General features: G+C 40.2%; 1 protein-coding gene across 1 annotated transcript; it reads left to right on the top strand.

Moving 5' to 3' along the window:
* Positions 1-11180: 11180 nt before the first annotated feature.
* Positions 11181-11975, top strand: LOC130874861 (prothymosin alpha-like). The gene has a single exon (XM_057770393.1). It carries the CDS (start codon positions 11209-11211, stop codon positions 11539-11541), a length of 333 nt encoding a protein of 110 aa, XP_057626376.1. The 5' UTR covers positions 11181-11208; the 3' UTR covers positions 11542-11975.
* The last annotated feature ends 11232 nt before the right edge of the window (positions 11976-23207 follow it).

Here is a 23207-nt window from a genome sequence, read left to right as displayed (position 1 = left end):
CTGCTGCCTGGGCCAAGACCAACTCACAAAGCGTTCTCCAGATTATGCCAAGCATCTGCACCAGCTCCTGGGACTTTAACATTGGTACCAACTCTCGTAGATGAAGGACACCTACCTACTAAAATCTGGTTGTATATGATACACCCAAGCCTAATGTGTCCAACCAGGACACTTCCCTGTTCCATTCTTTCTGGCAGTTAAAGCATAGGACCAGTAATAACAATATTTTCTTCTTCCTCAAATAGCAGCTGCCTGAGGACTCCAGGATGACTACAAACTCGATGCCACCCCAGCCACTCCTCTCGCTGAGTGTGAGCATGCCAACTCCCAGCTCTCCCCTCTCCCATGTCACCCCATGCCCACAGGAAGTATCCAGACTTGAGCCAATGCCCATTTATCCAAAGAGAGTCTAAAATGCTGGTCATAAATATCACCTCAGCTCCTTGTCACACCCCTATATCCAAAGAATCTGGAATGTTGGTCTGGACTCCAGCTCCCAGCCTACCAAGTGCTTGAACTCCAACTCCCAACCTGCTAAGCACTGACCCCTCCCACAGGGTATTTAGGGTCACACTTGAACAAGGAACACATGGTTTGGGATTTGTTTGTGTGCTCCCTGTATCTTTCCCCTGCCATGCTCCTGGCCACCCGGGTCTGCCATCTATTAAACTCAGGCATTTAATTTGGCTTAATCTTAGTCTGGTTGGAATTCTTTGCCCTGGCGTAGAAGTTCTGTTAGAAAATATTCTTAATACACCCTCTTTCTCAGTAGATGGCTGCTTGGGATAAAGATTGCATTTCTTAGCTTCTCTACCCTGATATGTGGTCCATGAACAAATTCTTGGAAGCCTTTTGAGCAGTGGTTCTCAACCTTCCTAATGCTGTGACCTTTTAATACAGCTCCTCATGCTGTTCTGACCCCCAACCATAAAATTTTTCCATTGCTACTTCATAACTGTAATTTCGCTACTGTTTATGAAACATAATGTACATGTCTGATATGCGGGAGAACTGATATGTGACCCCGGTGGGGCATGTGACCACAGGTGGAGAACCAGTGCTGCTCTTGAGGTTTGTGTTCCTAGCCTCCTTGTGGCAGGGGTGGGGTAGAGTTGGGTCATGGAGTGGGGCAAGGGCATGGTCCCTGCACTGTGCCATTGGGTGGCAGCCCTGTGCTGACCTTAATCGTGGAATTGCTTTGTGGTCTGGTGCAGCGGACTGTGGATTTCGCTCACGTGAGAGGGAAGCTTCTCACGGGCTGCTCTAGACTTTATCACTTGCAGGAAGATGTGTTCTTAATTGACAGAGGAATACGGTAGGTTAGACTTAATGATATAAAGCACCCGCTGTAATAAGATCAAGCAAGATTAGAACAATATGCTTTATTCTGGCATCTGCATCCTGAGTTCTGCCTGCCTTATTAGTGCCAATAACATTCGGTAAAGATCTGGAAGGGGAGGAGAAAGGCACAAAAATGGAAATAAAAGAAGTCTTTCCCACTGAAAGTCATTCTTCTAGAAAGAGTTGGCTGTATGTCTCCAAATGCAGTTTGAACATTTTCTATAACTTGCTAGTATCTAACATGTGTTCATACATTTTATATTTACACACTTGTAAACACATATACACTTATCATTTATTTCCTTCAGTTTATACCACATACTTGTATACATGTATGCAGCTTACCAATCAACTGGCTGGAGTCCTTTCTCTCTTGGCTCCAAATATGGCGGGGGAGGAGAGGCCTTTTCAAAGGGTCTTTTTAGTAGCTGTCTTATCTCTTGGCAATTGACAGCAGCCAGTGGTGGCAGCGAGAAGGTGGGGCAACAGTGCAGCAGCCGTCCTCCCCCTCCCCCAGGCCTTTACATATGCTAATAGGTCCTTTGTGGATCTAGGAAACACAAATTCTGAGTTGAGGACTACACCTGGGTTGCAGCTTCCAGGTGAGCGAGATTCCTTAGACCTTGACAGCCACCAGTGTTGGGCTCTTGACCTCTGTGTTCAAACCCTTGGCCTTAAACATCTGTCAGTTCCCGGGACGCTGGAGAGCAGAGACTGGTTTCTCTTCCCTGGCTCTTAGCAGCCTTTTCCTTTCTTCCCCCACACCTTCCCTCCCTCTCTGTCTCTCCGCCACAGCTTTCTTCTTCCTGCCCTGGATCTGCTCACACTGGTCAGGGGCTTCTTCCTCAGCTCTCCAGCAGCTCCCAAAGCCTGCCTGTATTGTGTAACTGTCTTGCTGCCCACTGCCTTCACCCTTGTCACAGCAAGGCTGTCTCTGCTCTCTCTGTCTTCATGGTGCCAGCTCAGGCCACGGCACTAAACACAGGCTAGAAAAGAATACTAGAAAAAAGACTTTTCTTGCACGTAGCGTTGTATCTTCCAGGGAGGCAGAATACGAAGGTCTCCCAGAGGAGTCATTAAATGAACAGGGTGTTTGAAGAACTCAAACAAGAAACGGAGTTTGTGCTTTTAACCAATTTCAGTGTGTTAGATTTCTACATTCCCTAATGTCTTTGTTTTTTTCCAGGGAAATTAGCCCCAGAAGTGCTTAAAATAAGAACTTAAATAATTTATCATTAGCATTGTGATTTTAACTGATTTTTAAATTATTTTTTCAGATTATAATATAATCGCACTATTTCCCCCCATTTCCTCCTTCCAAAACTTCTCATATTCCTCTCCTTGATTTTTTTCAAATTCATAGTCTTTTTTATTAATTGTTGTTGTTGTTGTCATGTGTGTGTTTTTATTTCTAAATATATAAATGCAACTTGCTATGTCTGTTTAATATTATTTTGCATGTATGTTTTTAGGGCTGACCACTTGTTAATGGATAACCAGTTGGCGTTCTCTTCCCTGGGAAGACTATTTCTCTCACTTTCAGCTCTCCTTACTTATTTGTAGATCATCGTGTAGGGTTGAGGTGTTGGGGGGAGCTGTGGGCTGTGTTTCTGCCGCCCCAGCTCCTGGTCGCCTAGCTAGCTTATGCCCCGAAATAACAACACACAAACTGTATTCATTTAAACACTGCTTGGCCCATTAGCTCTAGCCTTTACTGGCTAATTCTCATATCCCGATCAACCCATCTCTAATAATCTGTGTAGCATCAGTCTTACTGGGAAAGATTCAGCATGTTCAACCTGGAGGCTTGCTTCATTGCATCTGCTCTGGAGAGGAGCGGCATGGCATCTGCCCCAGAGAGGAGAGGAAATGGCATCTGAGCTCACTTCCTCTTCCTCCCCGCATGCATTCTGTTCTGTTTACTCCACCCACCTATGTTCTAACCTATGAGGGCCAAGCAGTTTCTTTATTATTTAACCAATGACCTTCCTCCATCATTGAGGCCTCCTGAGGTTTCTTTCCCCTACTCCCCAACCCTTGTCCACGTTAGCCTGTCTATTGGGGTCATCGCTGTTCAACTTCTGTTTAGATAGTCATGTTGGTGAGATGTTATGGGTATAACTTCTGACATTCCCAAGAGATACAACCATCATCAGATTATTTCCCAAACCATCATAATTCCTATGCTCTAAGTATTTGTTTTTATAGCCACAGGTAAGGGCAGTCTTCATTTCTCATCAAGAAAACTTCTCGCAGAAGAGACCATTACAGAAAACCACAGCCAATCAAAACAAAGAGTTGTAGAACCCAGTTCTATCTCTACAGCATAGTTTCTGCTCCTAGGGCTCAGGGATCATTTTGGAAGAGAGAGTGTAAAAGTCAGAGGAACAGGGGATTTGATTTGAACATATTTTTACCAGTGCTTAACACTTGCCCAGTGCTGTACTGAGAAGTGAACCAGCTCCTTTCTGTCTTTCATGGATCAATAATTTACATTTATGCTCTTATGCCATGCATTACTCTTCACATATGTCAATAATCACTCGGCTTTTCACTTACCACATGCTACCTGTAAACTGGGTGTGCAGTCTATGGTCATATGGTTTCCTCTGTGAACTTGGGCTGCTCTTCAGGTCCCTGAGCTGACAAACATTGTTATTTCCTTATTGAAATCCAAGGGAGAATCTGCATAAATGAAAATTAATAAACAAACCATGTTACCAGGTTTTCCTTATGCTTGACTTCCTAGAGTCCTGTATCATGAGGATGAATTTATTTGCCTACACTGAATTATGAAAAAAAGTGTAATGGGGTCTTGTTTTCCTGCGAAAGTCTTGTTCTCAGGTGACTAGAGAATGTTTGCCCTGCAGTTTAGCAGTGTGTTCAGGAGCAAAGGATTGCATTGCCACTGCTTTCTTTTACAAATTTATATTGCACGTCACTATTCTAAAGTGGCTTGCTAGTCTGAAGCAAAAGAGATGCGCAACATATTGCTTAGTATAAGATTTGATCATTTAACCTAACATTTCCTAATCCCATTTGATTATGGAGTGACTCTGCACACATATTGGTTCTGACAGAGCAAACTGTTTATCCTGGGTAGCAGGAGTCCCCCCAGCTTCCAGTGGTCAGGATCTCTTAACTGAACCTTAGTGTCATTGAGTAATGGTGATCTTTTCCTAGCTTGCAGATACAAGTTACACGAATGGAATTTCCTTACTTTAAAACTGATCACTCTTTGCTCGTATATTTCGTGCCAATGATTGTCTGCTTGACAAATAAGTAAGCAATAGTAAGCATTATTACTGGAAAGAAAATTGAAAACAGAAAATCACACATACTTTTATGGTTTATTTTTTCCAAAATAAGAATTTCTTTGGCTCTGCTTTTGTATTTACATATATGGTATCACATAGTTAGAAAATTGCTCTTGGACCTGTTGTTAACATATGTTTTGGCTCTTCTTGGTAAATCTCAAAAAGGCCCGAATACGTAGAGAATATGCTCCCTGGAATGAGTGATGGGCATGAGGAAGAGGGAGGCTTGGGCAGTCCTGAGAGAGGGAGGAAGAGGAGACAGATGCAAAGTTTTGCTTTTTTTGTCCTCAAAAGTTTCAATATGTCCACTGCTGGGCTTTAATGAGACTTGTCCCTACCAAAACTCATGGGTTTAATCCCCATCAAGAAGGACTGAGACAATGGGATGCTGATCTGACTATGTTGTAGATCTTGGCAGAGGTAGGGTCTTTGGCAATGATCAGGATTAGATACAGGCCAGGAATGGACCAATATTAATCCCTCATTATTGAATAATGTTATTAAAGGAGGATGAAGCAAGAACAGCTCTCTCTCTCTCTCTCTCTCTCTCTCTCTCTCTCTCTCACACACACACACACACACACACACACACACACAGACACCTACATAACCAATCATTCCATGTCTTTCCCTTTCCATGTAACATGCCACACAGTCTTCAGATTTTGCCAGCAAGAAGGAAGAAGGCCATAACTATATATGACCTCATAATCTTGGACCAGAACTATAGGCGAAAATAAACCTTGTTTCTTTATAACTTAGTATGTAGCACTGTATTAATCAGGGGAAAAATGATTGATCCATTTGTGTTTCCTATGTTTATGAACCATTCCAAAAAGCCTTATTGTTTCATTTTCTTATGTTTCCTTTTTCCCTACAATTATGTGTTCATGAGTCAGTCAAGAAGCATCACCCCCCCCCCTTTCCTTCCTTTTCTCTTTCTTTGTTGTTGTTGCTAGGAATAGAACCTAGGACCATGTGCATGCTAGGCAGCTTCTCTTCTACCGAACTACCTAACCAGGGCACCTTCTTTTTGCTCTTTTCATTAAATGTAAATATATTAAAATGTAAATATGTGTTTTAAATGTATTAAAATGTAAACATGTTTAGGACGAGTAAGGACATGGTGATTCTTTTATTTCTTAATATTTAACAAAATTAATAGTGAGTGTATACAACTAGAACCGATTCCTAATGGAAAGAGAGATCTGATACGGGGTCCCTTCTTAGCATGGCTGTTATAGTGCAATCCTATTATACTAGAATATATATCTATATTTATATATGTACTTAAATATGTGTGTGTTTGTGATTACACATATGATAAAGTATATATTAAAATTTAAAAATTTTAACATTTAAAAAAATTATAACCAATAGCAGGCATTAAAATATTTAAGTTTTACACGTAAAAGTGTGGAACTTTGACAGGGAAGAGGCTAAAAATATTGCATTTGCTTTTCAACATGAGGAGTCTTAGGATAACTTACTGAATTTAAAATAAAACTCTTGTAATGGAAAATAGAGATAAAAGGGCTATATACTCTGTCGTATTATATTTTATGGTAAAATTTGAGAAGTTCTGTAAAGAAATTCAAGATTCTTTCCTGGCAGTCTTCAAATAGGAAACATCTCTAATGGGCCCAGGACTCCATCATCACGTTACTTGTTAAAGACTCGTGTGATACACAGAACAGAAGGACAACATAAAATAATTTATTCTGAACTTTTCTATTATCAAATTTCAAAAGTAGACCAAAATCCCACTTAATAAAAGCAAGTAACAAAAACAACCCTTCGAACTTACCGTCGACTCTAGTGCTAGCATATATAGCTGAGGCAATGCTTACGCTTGTGTTTTTATGGCACTGAAAGCAATGGAGGTATCAGGGATGCTTTGGTGCAAGTCTGAAAGCTGGAGAACAGAAGAGAAGTGAGAAGAAGGCACACCATTCCTGCCTGCACAGAGCTTGGACATGAAATACAGACTGGCAGAGAAAATATAGGGTATGTGGGAACTTTGTGTGCTAAAAAGCAAAACAAAATCTGGAGTTGGTGGAAGAAATTTGGGCAGAATGGAAGGGTAGGTGGAGTCTGTGATTTTAAATCATGTGCTGAACAAGGAGTGGCTTCAGTGAAGAAGTGGCACTGGGGCAAAGCCTTCAGGAAGGGCAAGTATGAGCCGAGTTTATTATCGATGGGAGAACATCCTAGAGGGATGAGCAGGTGTAAAGAGAATGTGGCACTTCCTAGAGGCTGTTAAGACCACATCAGGTCATCAGTGAAAGAAGCAAGCATGGAGCGTTAGGAGAGGGCATGAGAAAGGACATCTCACTGCTGTTACAAATGAGAGCTGCATCACTGAAGAATGGGCAGAGGAACAACACTATCTAAGCTGTCATTATATGCAGCACACCAGGCCTGTCTGCGCTCTGTGTGCTATCGTACAGTTCGTGAACTGGGCAAGGAGCTGGAGATTGAAACACACAAAGACACACTGAAAGGCAGAGACATGGGTCATCCTTGAAACAAGAATGGCCCAAGAATATTCCCCCTTACTGTGTGCCAGAGTCACTTATATAGAGATCCTTAACTGATAGCCATGCCCCAGTCAAACCCACCAGAAACCACTCTCCTGCCATGAGGAACATTTGAGGGTTTTGTGCTCAGAGCAGCTGCAAGCATTACAAGTTGTTTACCAGAAATTCAGGATCTGGGGGGTTCACAGCTCCCAACAATTATACTGCTGTTTGGAGAATAATCTGTAGTTGGTCTAATGGATAAGTTACAAGGCGATTGTAAGATATCAGGGTGAAGGTGATAGTAACAAACCAGAAAGGAAGCAGAGAGAGCAGGGATACTCATCAGGTTCTAGCAATTGTGAATGCAGGGCTTCTGTGTTAGTGCATGGACAAGCTCTGGAGATGGGTGAGACCAGCTACCGGCAGGAGATGGCAGAGCTCTTCTACCCTGTGGGTGCATGGCAGCAAGAATTGTCGGGAGGGCAGATGAGTACACAGACATCTTGGCAAAGTTTTGTGTAGATAATTGGGTGTATGAAATCCTTTATCATGTCAGATATCTCAGAGGACTCTGGAAAAATGTAAAGACTGATCTATAAACAGTGCAGGGAAAATCAGTGGCTTGTGGGGAAAATAAGTTCAGCACCAGCATTGCTGCATGGAGCAGCAAAGAGATTCAAGTTTGATTTAAGAGGTAATTTTTTTAAAGAAGAGATAAACATCTAACATCTTTATGTATTATATGCAGAAAAATAAAGGGATTTCTGAAGTGTTCCTAGAAAACATTCTTTCTGAGCATGAATGTGACAGGAAAAATTCTAAGAACTGCAAGTATCATCAGGTTCGTGTACATTCAGTTTAAAATATCAATCAAAACATATCAGGTCTTCAATAAGAGGTCAAGAAATCAGAATTGCAAAGATTATATCCAACAAAAGTCAGCAAAGGTCATTAAGATAAAAAAAATCTATGGGTTTTTGTCCATAAAGGTAGTGACATTTTAAATATTTGGACGCTAACTGATGGTTATTAAAGCTTAGCACCCCCACCCCTTTATGCCTTGCCGCAGTGTGTGGGCTGCAGAGGATTGTACTCTGTGGGCTGACCTGCTCCAGTCAATGCTGATGGCAGCATCAACCATGTCCTTACTATTATATTATCTGAAAATACACATCAAGACTCTTGTAAGAGCTCACATTCTGTTGACACATCATTACACTTTAGGGAATCTAAGAGAGAAGCCCATTCAGAATTTGGTTCACAAAGACTCTCACCAGAAGATCCTACATCAAGTGACAGGAATGAGGATGGCATAAGCAAGAGGCTGTTACTTGATTGAAGGATACCTAAGGTGAAAGATAGGATGCAGCCACTAAAACTATGACTATGATAATTTTCAAAGAGAAGAAAACCCTCATGATATAGTTTTAAGTAAATGAAGTTAGATTTTAAAACTACATAAACTATGGATATAATTTCATAAGGAAAATGACAAAAATAGCTTCCCAAATCCCAAAAGAATGGATATTTAATATTCAGGGTTTGGAATAAATAGGGAAGGATGATTTTTTTTTAGGTCTGAGGGGGATATTCTGGGGGCTCTAAACAGCATGGATTGACAAAAGCATCCTGGAAATGAAGACAGAATCCAGGTCTAGGAGGATACATAAATCACCTTACCTTAGCAAGTGGGCTGCCAGGAGCCACTGTCATTACTCGTGTGGAACAAATCCTGTAGCTAAAAACTGAAGCATGGCCTTATAGGTGGGATTCAGTACCTTCCTTAATTACTGTGGATAGACTCAGTCTAATTAATGTGTGTAGAGGAAAGTGCTCAGTGATCTCTGAGATGTATTCCAACTCTTTTTCTGAACAAATCTATCGACCTGCCCCTGCATTGTCCCAGTGTCGGCTGAGTAACTTAGATTAACTGATTAAATTCTCTCCCTCTTTTGTACCCATTCTCTGCTATTGCTTTCTGATCAACCTGGAAGCTTCCATGCAAAGCCCCATCTCTGACATTCTGTTTCTCTGTCATTGTATCTCCTCTCCTTCAAATGAGATTCTAGAAATAGTATATAATGCCTTCCCAGCAAGGCTTTGCTAATCAATTTCTGCACTTCACATTTCCCAGTCATTAAAAACTTTTCTTGCCAAGACTGCCCATGGATCTCCATAATTTGCATGTCCCAAAGAGGCAGAGCATGTTACACTGCACGTCAACCTGGGTATCTCTATTGCTCTAGGTACCTTATAAAGTTCATTAAGCAGCTTCCTGGGACACCATTCTCATTTTTCTGTCCCTTTTGATTATTCTTTATCACGTTACTAGCTCTTAAACATTCACTTTTCTTGGTCACCTATCTTTGTGCAATGTCCTCTAAGTGAGAAGCTGTCACAGGACAGTGGTTCCCCATCACTTCACACCAGAACACCAGTATCTACTCTTCTTTTCCCCCTTCATTCTAGCAAGGAGGAGAGAGACTGCAATCATATTGACAAAGTGTTGATGTGTCTGGATCCTCTACCAGAAAGCCTTGGTTCAAATCCAGTTGTGACATTTGCTAGTTGTGGATTTAGGGTGAAGTATTGACCATCCCTTTTTCTCATGTTGCTTTTTAAATTTTTGTTTATTCCATGACCATATCATGCATGAATTCAGTGTGTTAAAATCATATCACCACCTTCACCTGTCTCCTGCTCCTCCTCTTGCTCCTCTTCCCCTTCCTCCTCCTTCTCTCTTTTTTCTCCTCTTCCTCTTACTACTACTACTACCGCAGCTGCTGCTTCATAACCCATTAATCCAATTATTGCTGCCTGTATGTTTGTATGCTCACTGATACAGGACATCATGCGCTAGAGCATGGCCAACTTACTATGGGCTACACTACTGAGGAAAATTGACTCACCCTCCCCAGTGCTCATAAACTACTAATAGCCTCTTATTCTCCTTCCCTGGATATTCTGGAGTGTTGACTGATTTGATATTAGGCAGGTATTGTGTTCATAACCATGGATGCCGTGAGTCCATGTACACAACAGGCCTATTACGTCCAGAAGACATTATTTTGCTGCAGTCTTTCCCTTCTCTGATGTCTCATTCTTAACAATGTTTCAGTTCCCTCTTTTGGATATTCCCTGAACCTTGATACAGATAGGCCTATGATACAGATGTGTCATTTAAGTTTGAGCACGCCATGGTCACTTATTTTTTGCACTTTGACCATTTGTGAGGTTTCAGTTTGTGTAATTCCTGCCTTTCAGTGTTATTGTAAGGATTACCTGATTCAATTCATCTGTGGCATTTAAATATCATTAGCATAAAGCACATGCTTTGTGTATGTTAGCTATTAGCAAAGCAAAGATTCTCCTTCCCAGAGTCTGAGAGGTTGGGGCACCTACCACTGCTACCTGTCTATTCAGCCTCTTCACTGGAGCAGGGACTTTTAGGTAAAATAACTATCTCTTTGTTATTGTGGTTTCTGTTGTTATCTTTTGTCCTTTTCTATTGAAAATAGATTTTTTTTCATATAATATATTCTGATATGAGTTCCCCTTGCCAAACTCCTCCCTACCTCCCGACCCACACAAGTCTTTCTCTCTCTCACTAGAAGACAAACATGCACCTAACACATAATAAAATAAAGTAAGATTAAAACCAAACAAATCAGAACAGGATAAAACACACAGAACAAAAAAAACCAAGAAGAATGAAATGAAGCATATAGATGCAAAGACTCACACATTTACACATATAGAAAATATCTCTGCCCCACTGGCTGCTCTGAAAAGCAATCTTTGCATTGTTCCCGGTGCTGCTCGGCGCTCGCTGCAGCCGCCTTCGCAGCCCTCCTCCTCCTCTTCCTCCTCCTCCTCCTCCTCCTCCTCCTCCTCCTCCTCCTCCTCCTCCTCCTCCTCCTCCTCCTCCTCCTTTTCCTCCGCGGTGGACTCTGGCAGCTCTCTCGCCACAGTCCTCGAACTTGATTCGTCTCGCCCCTCGCTGCAGCGGATCACTGGCGTGCCCCACCATGTCAGATGCGGCCGTGGACACCAGCTCCGAGATCACCACCAAGGACTTGAAGGAGAAGAAGGAAGTTGTGGAGGAGGCTGAGAATGGAAGAGACGCACCTGCCAATAGCAATGCTAATGAGGAAAATGGGGAGCAGGAGGCCGACAATGAGGTAGATGAAGAAGAGGAAGAAGGTGGGGAGGAAGAGGAGGAGGAGGAAGAAGGTGACGGTAAGGAAGAGGATGGAGATGAAGATGAGGAAGCTGAGGCTCCTACGGGCAAGTGGGTAGCTGAAGACGATGAGGATGATGATGTTGACACCAAGAAGCAGAAGACTGACGAGGATGACTAGACAGCAAAGGAAAAGCTAAACTAAGGCCGCCGTGACCTGTTCACCCTCCACTTCCCGTCTCAGAATTTAAACGTGGTCACCTTCGAGTAGAGGAGCAGGCCCCACCCGCCCACAGCGGGCAGTGCCACCCACATTGACATGCGCTCTTCATCAACCCACCAAAACCACAACATGAATTTGCAACGGGGAGGAAAAAACCAAAACTTCCAAGGCCCTGCTTTTTTTTCTTAAAAATACTTTAAATGGAAAATTTGTTTGTATTTTTATTTACATTTTATATTTTTGTACATATTGTTAGGGGTCAGCCATTTTTGATGATGACAGGTGACCAGACCAGCCTTCAGAGCGTTCTCTGTCCTACTTCTGACCTTACTTGTGGTGTGACCATGTTCATTATAATCTCAAAGGAGAAAAAAAAACCTTGTAAAAAAAACAAAAAACAAAAAACAAAAACGACAACAAAAAAACAATCTTATTCCGAGCATTCCAGTAACTTTTTTTGTGTATGTACCTAGCTGTACTATAAGTAGTTGGTTTGTATGAGATGGTTAAAAAGGCCAAAGATAAAAGGTTTCTTTTTTCTTCCTTTTTTTTTTTTTTTTTGTCTATGAAGTTGCTGTTTATTTATTATTTTTTTTGGCCTGTTTGATGTATGTGTGAAACAATGTCCAACAATAAACCGAAATTTTATTTTGCTGAATTGTTCTAAAAAAGAAAAAAAAAGAAAATATCTCTTAATTAGAACATATTTCCAGAATCACTGTCTTTGAGTTTGAAGATATAGAAAAAAAAAGATACAACTTACTTGATATGGAAATAAGAAAGGTTTCAAGTAAAGATGCTAGAGAAGAATTTATGAGTATCTGACAGTGGGATGCTTGTGGTTCTAAAGTAAAATTTCTACAGAGAAGTTGGACTGGTGCCTCACTAGAGCCTTCACCCCTACTGATGAGTCTTCATGGTACTGGGAGATACTCTGTGTGCAAACAGAGGTGAAAAGTAACCATAAACTCAGCTGCAAACCCTTTGATCTGCAATGGTGACCTGTCTGCAAGATGTGCTGGTACAATAATGGCACAAATGTTGTGGGAGTAACCAACCACTCGTTGATTAGATTTAAGGCCCACTCTATGGGATCGAACCCATGCCTGACACTGATCTGCTTGCCAAGAGACTGAGACTAGATAGGTTATGGACCTATGGGAAAATAAAATATGATGGATCTGCTGAAGGAGCACAGCAATAAAATAATTCTTAATGACAGTCTGCTATATCAGTGTCTTGTTCATCCATCATCAGAGAAACTTTGCCCTGCAGTAGATGGAAACAATACAGTGACTCACAACTAGACAATGTGCGGAGAGTGAGAGACCTTGGAACACTCAGTCCTAAATGGGTATCTTCATAAAACCATTCCCTCAGAATTGAGGGAACTATACAGAAGAGGAAGCAGAAAAACTGTAAGAACCAGTGGGAATAGATGACAACAAAGAAATTGTGTCTTACTGATACAACAGGACTCATGTATGAACTCACAGAGACTGTGGAAACATGCACAGGGCCTGCACAGGTCTGCTGTGCAACATTTTCCTTCAATATGCAAACATTCCATTCTGCATGGAAGCTCTTTAAGGAGAGATGTAAATAATTCAAAATAGCTTCAGGAGGTCCCTGAAACTGGCTAGATTCACAAGGCCCCTCCCTGCCAAGAGTAAGTGATAAAAGCTGATAGTCTGTCTCAGACAAGTCAAGGCACCAAGAAGACTCTGATATCAGTAAAGCTGTTTGGAAGATGTTCAGACCTACTGAGGCACCTGGAAAGAATTCTCTTCAACCCGTCGAGTTGCTTACAGGCTGTACAGCACGCTCGATTCCCAGCTTTTTTTTTTTTTTCGAGACAGGGTTTTGATGGAGGTGGGTTATCTTTTTATCTGTTGCTTTCATTGGTTAATTAATAAAAAAACTGCTTGGCCTCTGATAGGGTAAAATTAAGATAGGCGGAGTAAACAAAACAGAATGCTGGGAGAAAGAAGCCGAGTCAGTGAGTCGCCATGATTCTCCCACTCCAGACAGACGCAGGTTAAGATCTTTCCTGGTAAGCCAGCTCGTGGTACTACACAGAGTATTAGAAATGGGTTAGATCAGTATGTAAGAGCTAGCCAATAAGAGGCTGAAACTAATGGGCCAGGCAGTGTTCAAAAGAATACAGTTTCCGTGTAATTATTTCGGGTAAAGCTAGCTGGGTAGCGGTGGGAAGCAGCCCCGCGGCTCCTATTTCAACAGGGTTTCTCTGTAGCTTTTTGGTTCCTGTCCTGGAACTAGCTCTTCTAAACCAGGCTGGCCTCGAACTCACAGAGATCCGCCTGCCTCTGCCTCCCGAGTGCTGGGATTAAAGGCGTGCGCAACCACCACCCGGCGATTCCCAGCTTTTGTGAGCTGTCACTCTTGCTTGGGTTGGCTTTGGTGTTGAAGCTGTCTCTGAGTTATTTCTGCTTCTATAAGTAACCTCTCACCTATAATCCTCTAAGTAACCTCAAGAAATCTCAGTGGTTCATCGAGTTGGACTCTAGTAGAATTTGTACTTTGGTCTTTTGTGGGATCCCTATTTGGGATGAGTAGATTGTGTGTGTGTGTGTGTGTGTGTGTGTGTGTGTCTTTCTAGGAAAACTTTTGTCATACAACAAAATCCAAACCATACAGGCTTCCATCCCAGCTGAGAAGGGGAGTAGACACAAGCTCTTATCCATAACCAAGAAACTATCTCCATTTGGCAACTGCTTGTAAAGGAAAAATTGATTTCTCTAAGGAAGCCTCACTGGGAAAAAGAACCACATGTATGGGCAGGCCCCTAGCCCAGCAGTACAAGGCCAACCCAAAATGAACTCAATGGTATTTTGGGGCTTAAAAAAAAAGCCTATTGGTTGTTTGCTCTTTATATTAAGGTTTTTGATTTTGTGTCTCTATGGTACATGTGTGTATATGTGTGTATCTGTGTGTGTTTATGTATCTGTGTGTATGTGTATCTGTGTGTGTACCTGTGTGTGTGCATTTCTCATACTCTGTTTGCTCAGCTTATTTTTCTTGTGTGTTTGAGACTGTGATCATAAGATAGCGTCTGAAATTTTTATTTTCAATAAAAAATATTTCAGAAAAAGGTTAAGTTTCTGTAAAGATGAGGATTGCCATGTCCCAGTCCACAGATTCCAGCTGAAATCTCTAACAGCATAGTTCTTAAGAAAACTCATTTTATCTATAAAACCATTCAGTCCAAGAAATACTTTACATGCCCACTCTACTTCAAAGACTACGGATACATAAAAGTTATTTTGGGAAAGTGTTAAATAAAACTGTGTCCAAACACCTCTCACTGCTCTGACAAAAGCTCTCTGAGTTTTTTGTAACACCTTTGTAAAGTGAGGAGAAAGCATTGCTTCTAGACTCAGCATGTGTTTTTATATGAATGTTTTGCTATAACAGTATCACTTTGGTCAGATGATAACACCACACACACACAACCTCTCTAGGAGTTCAGAGGCTAAGAGAACTTCTTATTCTTGTGTGGATGTGTGAATGACTCTGGCATATAGGGGGAAGCCTAGGGAAATGTGATGTTTAAACAGCAGTCTATAGGACGAGCCTTTTGAAGCCAATAAAAACAGCCACTCAAGAAAACCTAAGAAATATGTGTGCTATACCATAAGAGGATAGTATATCTGAGCACTTAGGAATTATCACCATAAAAGAAGAGAGTATGAAAAATAACTTTTCTAATGCAATTGGCTATGATCAGGCATTGGGTAAGGGTACTTGCAGGGACCCTCATGATAGGGCATGGGACCTATCAAAAAAGAGAGAGGCATTGGAAAATAGATCCTCAAGATGGCTGCAGTAGCTCAGGCAGCCATGCTCATGTTCACTCACCCAACCCTCAAGTGAGGAGGGTTCTTGATTTGCTGAATCCTATCAGACGATTCCTAGCAAAGACCACAAATTACCTCAGAAAGAACTCCAAGCCATTTCCTAGCCACTGAGAACCACTCTGCAAAAATTCCTTTCAGAGCACATAAAAATCTGAACCAGGTGTATCCAGAGGAATTTATCCTCTATATTGTGCCTATCTCCTCTGTTATAGCTGGTTTAGATTGTGAAACCGGGAAGACAGTAGAGTGTGCATAGAAGAAATCTCTCACTCGCTAGATAGCTGTTTTTTTCCCATTGTGACATGCTATGAGACTGTGAATAAGACAGGTCAGGCCAACTCAGTCCTTGATTACCCAGAGCCTGTGTAGCACAAAGTCATCAGCAATCCTTTGTGTATACAAATGTGCAAGGTTGCCTAAGAATGATGACGAATAAGCATTTAGATTATTTCTCAATGGGAAAAAAATCTGTTGCTGAATATTCATAGCACTACCTATGAAATATTCTTTTTTTTTCATCATTAAGATTTTCTTCCCAGTTTTATCTAGGTTGTGACAAATTGACAGTTAAACCTAAACAGTATATATTTCAGTGATAAAATAAGGAACGGAATAAATGAAAGCCTAATACATACTAATAAGGTAAAGATTATAAAAGGATTTATAAAATATTCTTGAAGACAACTGGAATTACATGTGTGCACAAGCAAAATGCAGCTTGCTTATAGGCTTGCAAGGACTATGAGCTTGAGTGTGTGGAGATATCCATGAATAGCTTCTACAGAACCTCTAAAAACAATCTCTCAGCAGTATACACAAAATTATGGAAGTGTATGACTACATTCATCTATCCATCTTCCTCCCTTTCATTTACTAAGGAGAAAAACCAAGCTCAAGTAATTTGCTAAAGTAATTTATGCAAATGGCAGTTCAACCATCCTGAGATGGCAGCCTGAGAGATTCTGTTCACACATGAAAGCAATTATTATTACAAATATTAAGTATCTCCTTTTGAGATTTTAAAAATTGAAAACAGGAAGATATCAGTACAATGAGCAGAGGATGGTTGGAGCAAGCTGTTGACTCCTGGGCTAATGGTAATGGAATCATTCCTCATTGTGAAGACTCTTTATCAAAATCAGTTTTTCAGAGTACTTTGTGAGCAAGCCTTTCATTAATGATGACTAGAACCATCCATCCAGTCTTCTAAGTTTCCTTTTTATGTGAACTCTCATGGCTACTGAGATCCCTATGAATGGTCACTCAATGAGTCCAAAATAAATAGCAGTAGCATAGATTACTTTTTGAGATCTATTTGGGGATCTGAAAATGCCATTAATTCTCCTTAAAATTGAGTAATTGTCTGTGTTACTTCAGTGCCCTAATGATTCAGAGGAGCATTCAATATCAGCACTTTCTTTCTGGGAACCTGTCTTCAATGACTGTCCACTTTCTGTGCTGCTGGGAACCAGTTTTCATCTGGGAGGCACCGGGGAAGCAGAGGGCATTTCAAGGTCACACCCAAACTCAGGTTTCAGTTGACCTGTTTTCCTTGGAATATTTCAGAAGCTAAATTACAGACTTGTTCCTCAGGGAATTAAAAGTTGAAGCTATTATTCAAGCCTCGTCTTGTAAAGGTGGATCTTGTTGGTCAAATGGGCCTTTACAAGTTTGTGAACACCTTTTCATCTCCTCTCCCTGGAAATTTGATAGTAAAGAAAGTTGAGAAATAGTTATCTCTCTAAAAACATGTTTTATAAACAAACTAAGCACTTATCGCAGATGAAAACAAGAATGTTTCCATCGTAGAAGTACTTTTGAACCATCCATTGTCCCCTTGATGTCACATCTTTCCCTATTCCCTTTCAGATATTTGTGGCCACTGTTAGCTATTACACTAAAATACCATGTTATAATTCATTAATTGTTGGTGGCTATGTGCAACCTTAAGCTATTCCAATAAATCTTTCATGCCTTGTTACATTAAAATTCAGTTTTCTAACTTGCCTGATCTTATTACATACTAGTAATTTGGAACATATTAGCTTACCAAGTTACATGGATCTTTCAGACACTGACACATAATCACTCTTATTAATATAAACCCTAGTACCATCAGAAAAGTCTTTAAGTATTGGAAAAATTTCAAGTTTATGGTGGTGGACAAACATTTCCAAGATCCCACTCTTCTCTCCAAACCTTTAATTTAATCATTGGCAGCAGGTAATTGTTTTCCCTGAAGTGACAGAATCTATTCACTTTTGAGAAAATATCTGCCAAATAGCCGGGTTTGGATAACCACAGTCTGTCACTCTTTCCAAGTAATAAAAGATGTTTCATGGCTAGAGCAGAGAGCTCAGTTCACAACTCAAATAAGCTCATCAGTGTTTTCCCTTGAAAATGCGATGCTATCGTGTTTCCTCGTGCAGCAAGCATGCGTCACATTAATTTCCCATTTAAGGACATTATTGACTTGAAGTTGTTCATGTTTGTCTTTTGTTGGTTTTTCATGTGTGGGAATGAAGACTGTGACTAGTGTAGTCTGATATGGCTGCTCTGGTTTTACCCACAAATGCTTATTATAAAAATGCTTTTGATTTCATGACCCTTTCGACAGGTCTTGGGGTTCCCTGGGTTTCTACTGAGAACACTTTGAAAACTCTTCCCTATAGAATAAAATGTGTCTATATTAACATCTGCCTATGTATGGTTTCAAATAAAAACACACAACAACAAAGAATACAGGAGAGCCAAAAAGAAAATTCTTAGCTTAGGTTCAAAAAGGAGAGACTCTTCATCTACCTGAGTTATGTCAAAAGCAACTTTTAGTGAGAAGGTATTTGAATGCTTTTAGAGGTATGCTATAATTCCAGGTTTTTTCTTCTAGTTTCAATATAGCAGAGGCAAGGGTTTACTTGTCTGAAAATTCCACATTATAGTCTATCATTGAAGGGAAGTCAAAGTGGAAACTTAAGCAGCAAGTCATGCCACATCCACAGTCAAAGAGAATAAATACATCTATGCTTACTTACTTACAGCTAGCTTTCTCATCTCCTAAACTGTGCAGAACCTCCTGCTTAGGGAATGATACTGCCCAGAGTTGGTTGCATCTTCTTACATGAATTGACAATCAAGATATTACTCCATAGATATGCCCACAAATCAACCTGATCTACGCAATTCATCATTAAGATTTTCTTCCCAGTTTTATCTAGGTTGTGACAAATTGACAGTTAAACCTAAACAGTATATATTTCAGTGATAAAATAAGGAACGGAATAAATGAAAGCCTAATACATACTAATAAGGTAAAGATTATAAAAGGATTTTTTACATGTAAAATATAAATTCTCCCCATCACGAGAAAATTCTTAATTTAACACTTCACTGAATAAATTTAGGAAAATATTTCAAGTTATTATAAGTATAAAGGATAGTTACCAACTTTATTCTTTATTTCAAAGACAGGTAGAAATCTGCCTTACCAATCTCAGTGATATAGAAGAAATTACTCCCAAAGTAATGTAGAAGACAATGAACTTGTGAGTGAAATCCGTTAGTCTTTATTAATAAGTGGCAGATCAAATGGAGAGCATATTTTGGGCATTAACACATTTAACATTTATGGAGAATGTTTGCTTAGTGAAGGAAAATTATAAAGAATATTGGTTTTCACTGATATTTTCATATATACACATACTTAGATAGCATCTTTCTCTATGTTGCCCTTCCTTTTTTTTTTTTTTTTTTTTTTTTTTTTTTTTTTTTTTTTTTTTTTTTTTTTCGAGACAGGGTTTCTCTGTGGTTTTGGAGCCTGTCCTGGAACTAGCTCTTGTAGACCAGGCTGGTCTCGAACTCACAGAGATCCGCCTGCCTCTGCCTCCCAAGTGCTGGGATTAAAGGCGTGCGCCACCACCGCCCGGCTATGTTGCCCTTCCTTACTCTTATGGCGGATGGCTTCCTTTTTCTAATACTTTGTCTCTACTATCTTGCCTTTATTTTTGTTCTAAACTCAATATATGAGGAAAAGAGGAAAAATTGAGATACCTTTTATAATCTGACTTGTTTCACCTAACATGATCTCCAGTCCCATCTATATATAACATTCAAAAGACATAATTCCATTCTTCTTTATGGCTGAATAGTACTCCACACTTTGCATATATTCCATATTTCCTTTATGTTTGCTTCTATTGATTGCATCTGATTTCACAGCTTGGCTATTGTGACTGGTACCACTGCAAACATGGTCACCCAGTTACTGCTTCTCTAAGCCTGGTTCTGTTTTGTAACTCATTACACACCAACAGAATTTCAGCTTGACTGCAGCTATATCAGTTTAATATTATATACAAATCATTATTTAAATCACTGGACTTTTGCCTTGTTTTCTAGAAAGGAACTTCTAAAACTCTTGGAAGTTCCCAACTTATAAAATGTCTTTGCTCTTCTTCATGGTGGGCAACTGAAATCAAAGGGAGGCACCTTGTGATAGATTCCTAGTTTCAGTTTCAAGAAGAGAGCTGGTCATCCCAGAAAGGCAAACCATGTGATCAGAGATGGAGACTGAGCCAGGTGGTGTCAGCTAGCTTTCTGAGCAGGGAAAGTAGGTTAGAGACAGAGTCTGACCACATGCGGAATGACTCCATCAAGCCTATGGAATGAAATTTCTGAAGAGTGACAGTAGTGTGAGCTTCGTTGTTAGTGATGCGCATTGATGGCCCAAGAGGTTGACAAATTATGAGGACAAAGTTTCATATTTGGGACCCCAGCAGGCCTCCCCCTCCGGTTGACTCTCTTTGGCTGATCCTGAGTGTATTCTTCATAAAACTTGAACTATACATGCAGCAATTCTCTTCGTTTGGAGGATTGTGCTGGTGAATTGTGAGCCTGAAGGAGTCTGCTGAAGCCTCTAATTCATAGCCAGTTGATCAGAAGTGACAGTGTCCTGTAAACCACAGAACTTGTGACTATTGTATGGAGTGAGGTCATATATGGGGAACTCCACCCTTTCCTGTGACATTATGAGTGACTACCTACAAGATTTACATTGCATATCCTATGTGGTTTTGTATTTTTGGCTTTAAGATACTTACTTATAGGTTAGACCATGATTAGATTGCAGTCACTAGGAATGTCTAGGCATTTCACTGTATGATAAAACTTGAGCTTAATTTAAGTATTACCATTTTGAGCCGTCTACTACAAGGTTCTCCATCAGTTTTGCATCTAATGGTTGAATGCAAGTTGATGACCATTGATTACCTCCATTGTTTTATTAGAGTTTGTAAAATTGTGATTTCTACCTCTATTTTTGGCTTTCCACCCACTAGTTGGAATTCTGATTCAATAATTGTCCTTTCGAAACCATTTAGTTCAAGATAGAGCTGACACATCTCTCTGCCTGTGTTGACTTTGAGACTGACAAATGTGTCTTACCTTTGGTTTCTGAAGTAAAATGCAGAATCTGAAATAGCCGCAGTAGATGTATGTATTCAATTTGGGGAGAGACAAGAGTGTGGAGAACATGCTGAAACACAGGAATTTACATGTCATTCTTTCAACAACTCATTAGCTACTCTGACACATGAAATGTGGTTAGCTCAGTTTCCAGATTAAGCACTTAAGCATCTGCTTTGACTAGGATGCAATTTTTTATTCATATATTCAAGCATGTTTGCTGAGACCTCACTGTGTGCAAGGTGCTTTGCGATCAGCAGCTATGTGGATGCTAAACAAAATGAACAGTCTGCCTGCCATTCCTGGGCTCCCAGGGTGTGGGGGGTGGGGATGGGGGAAAATAAAACAGTTACACAAGCACTGTGGATCTGTTACACATTATCATCTGTGTATCATTAGTCATATTTATTTAATTCATACGTCATTCATGCATCATGGTGTCCAAGAAAGCCCATAACAGAAATTTCAGAGAGGTTTGTCATGGATTTTTGTTTCTTCAGAAAAATCTATGTTGAAATCCTCAACCAGCCAGCACTAACACTTTATTTGCTCATGAAACACAAAGAATGAGCAGTTATCAAAACTTCAGCAATTTTGTTAGAACTTGCTAGAGAATGCTATTGTTTTAATGATCTGTATATAGCATCATAGTAGATTATGGTTAGCAAAATGGCACTGGGTTGTTATTGAAAGACTTTAGGAAACAGTGGAAAGTTCATGTGCCAAAAATCTCAGCGACTGACCTGTTATCTTCCTAGCATTCTGTGCCTGAAAGTGGGAAGCAAAACTCGACAATGGAAGCTATAGAAATGAAGAACTATGCTAAAACTTTCTTATCTATTTAACCTTGACTTTGCTGAGCTAATATACTTCAGCAACATATCCAGTATCTAAACAGATAGAACCTATTGGTTGAAAGTGTCAAAATGTTTATATTGTATTACTGAGGAAAACACATAGGATTTTGAAAATAAGTTCAAAGTGGCGCAATCTAAGATGGTTCAAAAACAGAGATCCCTAATTTGACCTTTGCATTTAAGGATTTCCTTCTCTCATTGGAGAAAGAATTGATATTTTAAAGCTGCACACGGAAAATAGAGGAAAACAAGAAAACATATGCAAGAAAAACCTAAGCACATTCTCCACAACCAGCTGCTTTGTAAAGAGCTGTATTAGGAAACCATTGGCCTCCATCTTTGTAAAGAGCTGTATTAGGAAACCATTGGCCTCCATCTTCAACACTGGGATTATTTTACCTTCCTTACTAGAAATGAGAGGAACTAGTTGCCATGACAACTGGACACATTGGAATTCATCCATGAAAAGTCTTGGTGTTCCTGAATCGAGCTTAAATATGGATCTCTAGAACTATCAGAGTTAATAAATGATTCTGTTAATTCTGATGATCCTGATTGTGAGCTGTTGTTTCAATTTAGGAGACGAACACATGAAGAAGCATTCCATGTGGCTCCATGTTGGACAGCAGTTACAAAATTCATTTCAATCTGTGGGTAAACTGCTCACTGTACAATCGTGAAGACCTGAGGTCAGACACCACCCCACTTCCAGCACATGTATAAAGAACTGGGTGTAGCAACACTCACCTTTGCTCGCAGAAGCACGTGAAGAAAGTCAGACCCAATGCTAACTTGCCAACCAGTCTAGCCAGTGAGTAAATTAGGAAAGCAGTAGAGAATAGCATGTAATGATGACCTTTGGCCTCTCTGCATATGCATGCATGAGTATGTGCACCCTCACACATGTTTATACATGCTTGCATATACCATACACGTACATACACACCAAAAATTTAATCACATGAAGTTTAACGAACAGTGCGACTCTCAGGAATGAGCAAATGAGTGGATACTGATAAGTAGTTATGGAAAAACTAATAAGTAAATTGACTAACAACCACCATCAACTCCAACATCAGCTGCAGACTGTATCATTCATACACACCATCAAACAGGCTCTTTTTCTGGTGCTCGCTCCTCTCTACCTCTTGGATGACGTATATAGCAGGTCTTAGTTGCTTTGCTGATCATGCCTCGATATAATTTTTAGTCATTAAACTAATCTCAGTCATTAATTTTATCTAATTTCACATAATAAGGGCAAGTCCAATCTTTACCTCCAACAGAATCCTTAATGTAGTCCATCTTTCCTCCGGATGGCCAGATGTCTCTCTCTCTCCCCTCTCCCTCTGTGTTTAGCCCTTCTCAGATTCTCTTATTTTAAGATGATTCAAGACTGTCCTTCAGGGGAAACTTATTGTTGCATTTC

This window comes from Chionomys nivalis, chromosome 5 (genome assembly GCF_950005125.1).
Source record: "Chionomys nivalis chromosome 5, mChiNiv1.1, whole genome shotgun sequence".
In the NCBI taxonomy this organism is placed as follows: Eukaryota; Metazoa; Chordata; class Mammalia; order Rodentia; family Cricetidae; genus Chionomys; species Chionomys nivalis.
Note: the sequence above shows the minus strand (reverse complement) of the source record. Positions and strands in the feature narration are given on the sequence as shown.